This window comes from Cornus florida, unplaced genomic scaffold, assembly GCF_030987335.1.
Source record: "Cornus florida cultivar Cherokee Brave unplaced genomic scaffold, ASM3098733v1 CherokeeBrave_3.0.0_Hap2_Chr05, whole genome shotgun sequence".
Classification (NCBI taxonomy): domain Eukaryota; kingdom Viridiplantae; phylum Streptophyta; class Magnoliopsida; order Cornales; family Cornaceae; genus Cornus; species Cornus florida.
This window is the reverse complement of record NW_026775575.1, coordinates 117025883-117036541: the sequence shown is the minus strand read 5'-3', so window position 1 is coordinate 117036541 and position 10659 is coordinate 117025883. Positions and strand designations below refer to the sequence as shown.

The 10659-nt window shown below is 34.4% G+C and overlaps 1 protein-coding gene across 1 annotated transcript; it reads left to right on the top strand.

Moving 5' to 3' along the window:
- The first annotated feature begins 2253 nt into the window (after nucleotides 1–2253).
- Nucleotides 2254–8127, top strand: LOC132308919 (cinnamoyl-CoA reductase 1-like). Its single transcript, XM_059807218.1, has 6 exons — nucleotides 2254–2497; nucleotides 3416–3585; nucleotides 4474–4659; nucleotides 4824–4986; nucleotides 7465–7654; nucleotides 7770–8127. The coding sequence occupies exons 1-6, from the start codon at nucleotides 2383–2385 to the stop codon at nucleotides 7900–7902; spliced, it is 957 nt and encodes a 318-aa protein (XP_059663201.1). The 5' UTR covers nucleotides 2254–2382; the 3' UTR covers nucleotides 7903–8127.
- The last annotated feature ends 2532 nt before the right edge of the window (nucleotides 8128–10659 follow it).

Below are 10659 nucleotides of genomic sequence, written 5' to 3'. Positions count from 1 at the left end.
TATTACTCCATTTCTCTCCAACATACAGAGAAATTCTGAGACAACAAGTTGAGCTATTTCCTGATGATCTCAAGGATCTTATCCTCGAAGAAGATAAGTCTGATGGTTTCAATGAATGGGTTGATATCCAAAACTACCTCAGAAATAATAGTCCACCTAAAGGAACCCGTTATAACTATTTTTTCCTACGGTTTATACAAACAGGAAACCTTGTACCCATGGCCATTATCTTGTTAGATGTAGATATTGTTTTCTTCTATCCTTTTGAAATAACCCGAAAAACCATTTTCTCTACAAAAACAACCATCTGTTATTTAAGCAAGCTGTTAGAATTAGGAATGATCTATGGCATCACCATACCAAAAGATATGCCATTAGAATATATAAATTCTTTAGGTAACTTTCCCAACTGTTTAAACCAAGCTATTGCCTTCGAACAGAAACTAACCTAAAATTTCATGCCAGAATATCCAATTCTCCTTCAAATCCATAGTATTCCTCCAGAATGGGTAAAAGATGGAGCTATAATTTTGGGACAGCATCGAATTTACATTCATTTTGATCCCATAGAAGTCAAAGTTCTTACCCAACATATTGATTTTGTAAATAACTTTCGTAATGAGATAGAACCAACTACCTTTAACCATTTGGTATACTATAAAGCCTATCGTCAAATTAACCTAAGCTACAATCCTGGTTTCAGACTCTATGACCATAATATCAACATGGAAATTTTTGTCAAAACAAGAATTCCGCATTTCATTAAGTCTCCTCCAGAGATTGAGATATCTCCAGAAGTTGAAGAAATTATAAATGAAGAAAAAATGTTGCTGGAACAGTTTGAACTCACCTATAGAAATGAAGAAACCAGCTCACTAGACAGCACTGATGCATATTTGGCCCGCATGCATGAAAGAGAAAGAAATGATAACCCAACAAATAGCACTACTGACAGAAATTTGTCCAATATGCAAGAATTCTAAAAATATCCAAGGAAAAGCAGATTCGCCACAATGTACAGATAAAGGCAACTTCAGCATCCAAGAAAAGTAGATTCGCAACAGGTCACAGATAAAAACAGATCCACCAAAAGTAGATTCTCAACAGTAAAAGTAGATAACATTCCCCAGAAGCCGACATTAATAGTTCAACAATAATTCATGCCATCTTATCTCTAAAGCATCTTGCATCTCAACCGTCTATGCAACATTTTCAAGCTCAGCCGAAGTTTCATTCCCCTCCTTTTATATAAAAAGAACTTCTCTGCTCAAGCAAAGATCATCGAGTTCTAGAACAATCAAGTCTAGAACCATCAAGCATTCCAGCCTTTAGTTTCCAGTTTGTTTTGTGACTTCTTTCAATAAATAGTGTGAGAGTGTATCCATGTATAAACAATGTGTATCCATGTATATATGAAATAAATTATCCAGTTTGTTCTTATTCAAAATTTTCTAATCCCAATTTAGTATTATAAGTACTTTTGGGCAAAAGACTTCAGTCGACAAAAAGATCAAATATATCAATTTTATTTAGCCAGACAGTGTAGATCCTAGAATTTTCTTGAATCCAACCAGTACAAGCAGCCTTAGAATTAAATTGGCAATTTCTTCTATAAGTTGACTCGAACTGTTGGCTTGTTGGCCCGTTCTTGCCGGTGTTTAGGCGTTTTTACAGGGCGTTATCAGAGCTTTATTAGGTTCGGTAGTCATTTTTGTAATTTAATTGTTAAATTTATTCTATGTTTATTTTGCATGCTTCTATCATGTTGGATCCAACTCAATTTTGGTATCAGAGCATATACTGTTTCGTTAAATTTAATTTATATATAAAATCTTTTATCTAAAGAAGTCTATAAGTCCATATTAATTTATTACAAATTTTACTTTAGTAAGAAAAATATTAAAAGTTTGTTCAAGGATCTTTCAGTAAGCTTATTTTATGTTTTAAAACTTTTATGATATAATCATATATTCTGTTGGGTCAAAGTGACAATATAACTTGTTGTATGGTGTAAAGTAGAATATCATTTCATTTTAGAGAAATAATTATGTGGTCCTTTCATTTGTAAGAAAAAGTTTGTGTGGTCCCTCATTTTATTTATAAATCAAGAAATTGACATCGTTGTATTGTAATATTTCATTTATTGGTAAAAAATCCTATATTATAACTACAAAATACGTGGCCAAAACCAACGCGTCAACAACGTGGACCGGAGGGGACCACATGTTTATAAACAGCGGAGGATTTGCGCCCTCCTCCGTGTTAATGAGAGTATGAATTCTAAAGGAAGACAATGCAAACGGTAAAGTAGAAAGCAAGCGAGTAAGAGAAAGTCATCTGTGTGTTTTTGAGAGTGGTCTTTGCGTGTGTCACTGTGTGTTAATGGCGGAGAATAGTAGAGTGTGTGTAACAGGGGCTGGAGGGTACGTGGCTTCGTGGCTGGTGAAGCTTCTCCTGTCCAAGAACTATACTATTTACGGAACTGTCAGAGATCCAAGTAAACTCTCTCTCATCTTCATCGCGTTATTACCATACAATCAATTCAATTCATTATAGCTTGTTTTCATTTCTTTTAGCAATTAGGTTTTCGATTTGTATTTTCTTCGTCTTTTTGTTTGTTTTCATTTAGTTTCTTGTGTGCGAGTTCTGAGCTGATGGATTATTAATCGAAGCAATATATTTCGACCTGGTAGGTTTTTTGATTTCTTATTTTTTCTGCTGTCCTTGCGAAGTTAGGTTTTTTTTTTTTTTTTTTGATCAATCCGACGAGGAGGAAAAAAAAACACTTATTCCACTTTTTCTTATGTAGTGGAAACGCCTTACAATCTGAAATATAAAAAAAAAGGATTAGTCATTTTCTTCTATATCGGGTCAAGATTCCTCCATACTTAATTTGGAACCGAATTTTGCCGCACAAGGTGTTTGATTCTATGTTACTTGTACGGAGGGTGTAGGATTGGGTGCATAACCATCCGTCATAACTTCTAATTACAGTCTGTTGAATTTTTCCCTATGACATGTGTAGACACCCCATTTTTGCCTCCCGTCCTCACATGGCGCCACAGCATGGCTTTTGCTATAAGAAAATGCTATACATGCCAATTTGAGCTCGCTGGATTTCCTTACCTATATAGTTAGGTAATGAATTGGACATATATATGTTTGTTGTAGTGGCTCCTATTACCTTGTGTCTATAGGAATCCAGAAAATGTGGTGACCATGTAACATAATGTATGATTTGTTACATTATCTCCTTGACCGTTCTCTTGTCTTGTTTTTCCTTACTATTCCACCCCTCCCCATAACCCACATCATCCAAAAAATAAAATAAAAAAAGATAAGAGGAAAAAATAAGCATTTTTAGTTGAAAGATTCTTGTGAATCAGCTTCTAAATTCCTCAATTGTATATTATAGGTGCTGACAAGTATTCTCATTTGAAGAAACTTCAGAAAGCATCTGAGAACTTGAAACTCATCAAGGCGGACCTGCTTGATTACAACTCTCTTTCTGCGGCCTTCACAGATTGCAGTGGAGTGTTTCATGTTGCCAGTCCGGTTCCTGCTGGCAGTGTGCCAAATCCTGAGGCAAGAATACATCATGATCCTTCTTCTTTTATTAGGACCAATCATGCTTGGCGATATAACACTTCTATTGGTTTCTGATTCAATGGATACCCTCATTTTTAATGTTATGGATGACTAAGGAAGCAGGTCCTCTTTGGTCAGAAATATCTGCAGTCAGTTCATTTAATTGAATTAACTGGCATAAGCATTTGGACCTTTGTTTTACTGGAATTAAGTGATTAGACTAACCACTGCTGCTTTCCCCCTCCCTCTCCCTCTCTCTTTCTTCCATATTAACCTGACCCATCAGTTTCCTAGGTTAAAGAACCTGTCCACAAACTACTGCTATGTGGATACCATAGTAAAGTATTTCTGTATGTCATTATTAATTTTGTTGAGGAATAATGTCAAATGTGGGGTCTATATCTAGTTTACCACACTGTATGTTGCATGCAGGACTAGCACTGGGTAGTTGGTTTGTTTGTTTTTTTTTTTGGTTATCAACTTCATTGCATGATTTTTGGTTTTGGTTTTAATTTTACGGTGAAGCAACTTACTAGAATGTTACTAGAAAGAGTTATGACAATATGAGAATAATCCAACCTTGTAGACTTTTATACAAGTATTCTCTTAAGTGGCATCCATCAGGTGGCTAAACGACAATTGTTGACTTCCTCATTTCTGTAAAGATGTTTTGATGTTCCCCTGGAGAGACATCTTGTTAAGGGATTGACACAATTACAATATCCTGAGAATTGCCAACCCCAAATAGTTAGGAAAAGGATTCATTGAGTTGTTAAGTATGATGAGCCTTGTCTAGTCATTGTATATTCAACTTCCATTGAAATTCGAAGGATTATGCACTGGATGAGTTATTTTCACTCTCAGTATCTAATAGCTTCATTGCAGGAAGAATTGATCGAGCCTGCTGTTAAGGGCACACTTAATGTACTCAAGGCATGTTCCGAAGCAAATGTCAAGCGAGTTGTGGTTGTGTCCTCGGGAGCTGCTGTTTCCTTGAACCCTAGCTGGCCCAAGGGTAAAGTGAAGGATGAGACTTGTTGGTCTGATAAAGAGTACTGCAGAACTACTAATGTAATGAGTTGAATAAGTCCTTAGTATATACTTGAATTTTGATAGATTTAATGTTCGATTGTAAAGCATCATCTACTGAGAATATTGCATAATAGTTTTAATGGTAGGTTTTGTAAGAGTTATTTAATTTTATAATGCCATCTTGGATTCTATGTTTTTTTCAGAACTGGTATTGTCTTTCCAAAACAGCAGCAGAAACTGAGGCTTTTGAATTTGCTAAAAGAAGTGGACTTGATGTTGTAACAGTATGTCCAACCCTCGTGTTGGGGCCGTTGCTGCAGTCCACAACAAATGCTAGCAGTCTGGTTCTCCTTAAGCTCTTGAAAGGTACCGAACCATATATATAGTATATTTTATTTTTTAAGATTTCAAGTAGAAGTCATGTATTAGGTTATATATATATATATATAGGTCTCTGTTTGTGTGTTTCTATATATATGCATCTGTGGAGCTTAAAAATTGGAGACTGCATTTTGACTCTTTGTTGCATGCAGTACTTTTTGTATTTTTTTGTCTATGTATGTTTTACCTCTAGAATATGTGTTTTCCATCGGTGTTTAGAAACTTTTTTTTTTTTTTTTACCTTGGCAAGAAACACACTAACACACCCACTTTGCCCCTATGGGGACTTGAACACTCGACCTTCTACTTTGGAAGGTGAGGAAGTACCCTTAGGCTGTAGCCCATAGTCAATGTTTAGAAGCTAAGGTCATGCTTGATTTTGTCAATTTTAAACCTCAAAAGATCAGTGTTTCCCTGCTAATAGTTTTCAATATTAATGGATCTCCGAGAATGTGGCTGAGTTGTAGGTGATCCTAAAAGTTCTTTCTTTCGGACATTCATTGTACTCTTTCAAACACTAATTTTTTTTTTTTATTATTATTTTTTGAAAAGGTAGCATTTAATATAACAAACAAAGACTAAACCAAATTAGACATCCCATAAGGGGCATACCCCTCTCATCAATTACAAATCGTGGAATCCCCAAATCCACAGAGCAAACAAAAACCAAAAAAGAAAGCAAACACAATTTATGGATACAAGCAGATTATTACTACAAAGCCAACTCTACCAAAGTAAAAACTCTTTCAACACCTTTCACCAATAGTAGCAAAGTGGTATACTTCAATCCACGCGTTCGAGCCACGGTGGGGGCAAAAATATATAGTGGGTGTGTGTTTGCTTGAATTTCCAAAAAAAATTCTAAATCAAAATAAAAAATAAAAAATCTGCCAGAACATAGGTACCATTCTGCAAAATGTATAACATGGTTCTGTTTTTCTGCAGGCCATTAATCAAGCTATTTAACAGCTGCAAGAAATCCCAAGTGGTATACTTCAATCTATTCCAAGGTCCACCATTTAACATAATATCAAATTTGGGACAGCCAACAACTTTACTTGTACTAAAATGCACCAACTTATAACAGACTGATTTAATTTGATGTTTAGTTGAGAGTTGTTAAGAAACAAGGATAAAAAAATAAATAAGAAAAAGATGCAAAAGCAAAAAACACGGACAATGGATTGTCTGGTTTGGCTAAAGTCCACTATCACAGATGGAAACATGAGATTTTATAATGGATAAAAAAAATTACAAGATTGCTGCCTCCTACCTCACCAACCTTAAAAACAAAATATTACAAATGGTTGCTCTTCTTTTAAAACCTCAACATATAATTGGAAAAATACAAAAGAAAAACTCAAAAATAGAACCCAAACAAACAAACCAGGAGAGCTGCCCTTAAAGCCCAGTCAGGGATTAGGAAAAGCTGCATAGGCCTTCTCCTCTGGCCTCTGGAACAGACATACTGGGCTTGTGGTTCAAGACACCGTGACAAAAAGAGTCCCTGATTATGTAGACGGTACAGAATTCATTTCTACTTTGCTACCGATATTGCAATAAAATCTGTGATTCCAATTGTTTTGCGGTTTCAAACTGTCAATGTATGAAGGTTTTATTCAAAAGTGCAATTGTATCATGGAAATGTGGGAATACATAATGACGGATGGGTAACCGGGGTTTAATTTTTTTATTTATGTTAAAGCTTTAGTTACTCTGTAATTTATTGTTCCTTGGACTGTGTGGAAGATTATAGTCAATAAAATCACCAGGCATAGAGTCAGAGTGGGTATTTCCTAATATCACTGTCTAGAGTGCCAAGATATGTTAGTATTTGAATAATAGTTTAAAGTCCTGCAACTTAAGCATCGAAAAACTTGGCTACTTAAGTTGCAAAAGTTCCTTCCTTGTTCTTGGCTGAGGAAAGACGAGGAGAGAAAATAAGAAAACAAATTACCGGTAGATATTTATGTTAAAGCTTTAGCAGGGTATTCAAATATCCACTCTGAAGGAGATGTTATGTCCATATATGATTCACATATTCTTTGCTATTTTATGTAGACATTCTAGTGTGCTCCAGATGCAAGTAAACCATGATGCTTAGGTTTTTGTGCATGAAGCTTTTTAAATTATCTATATTTTTACTTTACATTCTTTAGTCAAAGGAGTATAAAAGTAAATTGCTAGCAGATATCTACATTATATGGATGTCATGTCTCCATCCTTTTCAGAATAACATAGTACTCTCTGAAGGAGTTCATTGTGTCCACTAATGATACAGATTGCTTAAGACTACGTGTTGATATTTTTTCCACTTCACAAGCCTCATAGATTAAAATTACAAAAAATTTCCTTGGCACATATTTCTTTTTCTTTTTATATATGCTTCTTTGTGAAAAATGTAGCACCAAAGGCCATAACTTTCTCAGTTCTGAGTGGTGTTTCTTCTATGTGACCATACAGAAGGATACAAGGAAATGGAAAACAAGCTTAGGATGATAGTAGATGTACGTGATGTTGCTGAAGCGTTGTTATTGGCATATGAGAAGCCTGAAGCTGAAGGAAGATACATATGTACAGCACATATTATTAAGATGCAGAATTTGGTGGAAATTCTAAAGAGGATCTATCCTAACTACAATTATCCTACGAGGTAAGTATCTGTCTGTAGTGTATGTATATATATAGTCGTCATCTGGAATGATCTCTCTCTCTCTCTTAAGGAAAGTTTGTTGTTATATTAGTTTGTTTTATCTATTTATTGGCAGTTTTACTGAGGCAAAGGAAGAAGAAGGGCTGAGTTCTGAAAAATTACAGAGGATGGGTTGGAGTTATAGACCATTGGAAGAAACTCTAATTGATTCTATTGTATGCTACAGACAGGGTGGACTTGTGGATTAGAAACACTGGGCATTTTGTTATAGTGTATTTGCAGGCTGGGTTCCATCACGTTATAACTGAAGCTGAAGCTTCTTCATGGTCACGGTCTTTCTGTTACAGGTAATATCTTTATGTGTCTTATCAATTTGTATTGTGTGGTTGAAGAGACTGCTCTTGAATGTTTTATATGGGTTTTCGTATGATGAAATGGAAAGATAAAGAAGTGTAACTTGTTTTGTCGGTGTCTTTTTGAATCTACATTGTTGGTTTAGCTGTTTTTTTGTGGCATATGGCCATAGCAATTATGACATGTTGAGGGTGTTTCTGTGTCTTTGGCGCTCGGGAATGGTTTATAAGTCTATTACATCACTTTTAAAAGTTCAGCAGAAATAGTCATCATAAAGCCTTGTGCAGGTCGCTTGGATCATGGATTCAGTAAGGAAAGGTTAAAAAGAAAGAAAATTTGACTTCAGAATTTTATAAACTTTGATAATTAGAAATTAATTTTTAAAAAATTATTGGGAAAAAAAGGTGAAGCTTAATTAAAAAAATCTCTTCTTGTTTCTCCACTATGTTTACACATGCTTGGCACATTCACAATGAGAGCCTAATCTCACACCTGAGGAGCATGTTGGAAGATATAATTATCTAAGCTACATCCTTTATACTTGCTGAAAGTTTTGGAATAGTGTTACTGACATTGCTTCATACATGCTATAATCTAGATCAATTTGTATAATTTACATTAGAGTCTATAGAACGCCTGGTGTGTCCATAACATTTGACATAGTTTCAGAATTTCTTTTAATTGTTTTAATTTCTAAAATTTTCTGATTTAAAGTTGGTCTCCAAACACTGTTGCTCATACTTATTTATTTATTTATTTCTTTCTTTCTTTTCATTTTTTGAACTTCTACTTAATTAATTCTTAGTTCTATGGAATGCAAAAGGGCGGGGCTAGGTCACCACAGCCTTATATGTTGGTACCCCAAATTCCCAGTCCGTCCGGCTTTGGCCAGTCAGCCTGGGCCTAGTTTCGGACCTTATCATCTTATTTTATATGCTCACAGGGCATTACCCGGTGGCTTAGTTTGTAGAGCGTCCAACTTCCCGAATATGTGTGTGTTGGAGTCACCCAGAATGAAACCATAAGATGTCATTGATTTGTCACGATATATGAAGATAGCTTGAAGTTAAATTTATTAAAATGCTGAACTTATTACTTGATAAATCATATATAATTACTTTTTGTTCCCCCAAGTAATTACTCTTTGGGAGATCTTTCTTCATGACAATTTGGTTTCTAAGGGTATATCACTGGTCATCCATGGAGGGCTTAAGCTTATAGTTGTAGACAGCCAGCTTCCATATAACTTCAAATACGATGATTCTACTTTTAGTTTTTCTTCAACTAGTTTATTCATACAACTATGGAAACGAGACACAGCATACATGGCCACCTAAAAGCCGCCAAAGGTTTCAAATATTTTTTTCTTATATTACAAATAATAATAATGGATTTAACCTCTCTTTCTTTCCGCATACATGTGTATATATACGGTACTATGGATAAAATAAATCTTATCGTATTTTTTCTTGTATTTCTTAAGCTAGGCCCAAGTCCTGTTGTACAAAGCATTTCTCAAGTTTTAGTTTTTAACTGTCGGAAGGTGGTGGTAACTGAATACCATTTGAGAACAAAGCCGGTAACGATTGAGAACCAACTCTTGCCATTGAAAGGCTGGTCTGAGTTTTTATTATTTATTTTCTTCCTTTATCGGCAGAGAAAATACATCAGGCTTTGTTTGGAATTTGGATGTAAAATATTTTTAGAATATATATATATATATATATATATATATATATATATATGTTTTGGTGTTCGGTTGTCGTAAAATATTTACTAAGATATAAATATAATAAAATTTAATAAAAATAATTTATCCATCAATTTTTTAAAACTTAAAAAAAAAAATAACTTACCTGTTAATTTTCAATAAATTATTTTACACACTCCAACCGACCGATACCAAAAAATAAAAGTGAAAAAAATAATTTTCGAGAAAGATATTTTATGTGAGCCTAAGATTGTTTTTATTTTTAACAAATATAGAAAGGAAAGGAAAGTAAATTACTGCAAACGATACAAGTACTTCATATTTTAAGAATGATTTTATATATTGTAAATTATACGTAAGATTTTCTGAATTGAAAGGTCTGTTTTACAAGAAGTGAACTAGGAATTTTAAGGTGTACAAGAACTATATGCCTGTGGCAATCGTCAATTCTCTTGAGAGGGCACAAATATTACAAGCAAAAATATTAATAATAAGGAATGTAAAGTGGTCATTCCACATGACACAATATTATTCGTTTTTAATTCTCTCGGACCAGAGACTTCTCAGAAATGTTATTCATCCTGGTGTTACTTGTGAGAGGCAAGGCTCTGGTGCGAGTTACGTGGAGTAAAGTATTATATGTAAGATTACTCTATTATGATACAACGTGTTTTAAAGTCAGGATAGTCGTGAACCTATCAAAATTTTGGAATTAAATATACTTAATCTGGAATAATATTATGATAAATGACTTCCTGAAAAGTTTCTCATCCAAATAATATTGAGTGTACAGAGTGAGAGCGGTTACCAGGATCAAATTTTTGTTATGCTTTTAATACTAGTACTACTTTGATATTCTGTCCAAACCGACTGAGAAAGAGTTACACAACCTAATATGGAGTACAAAAAATTATATTGATGGTGACGGGACATAGAAGCA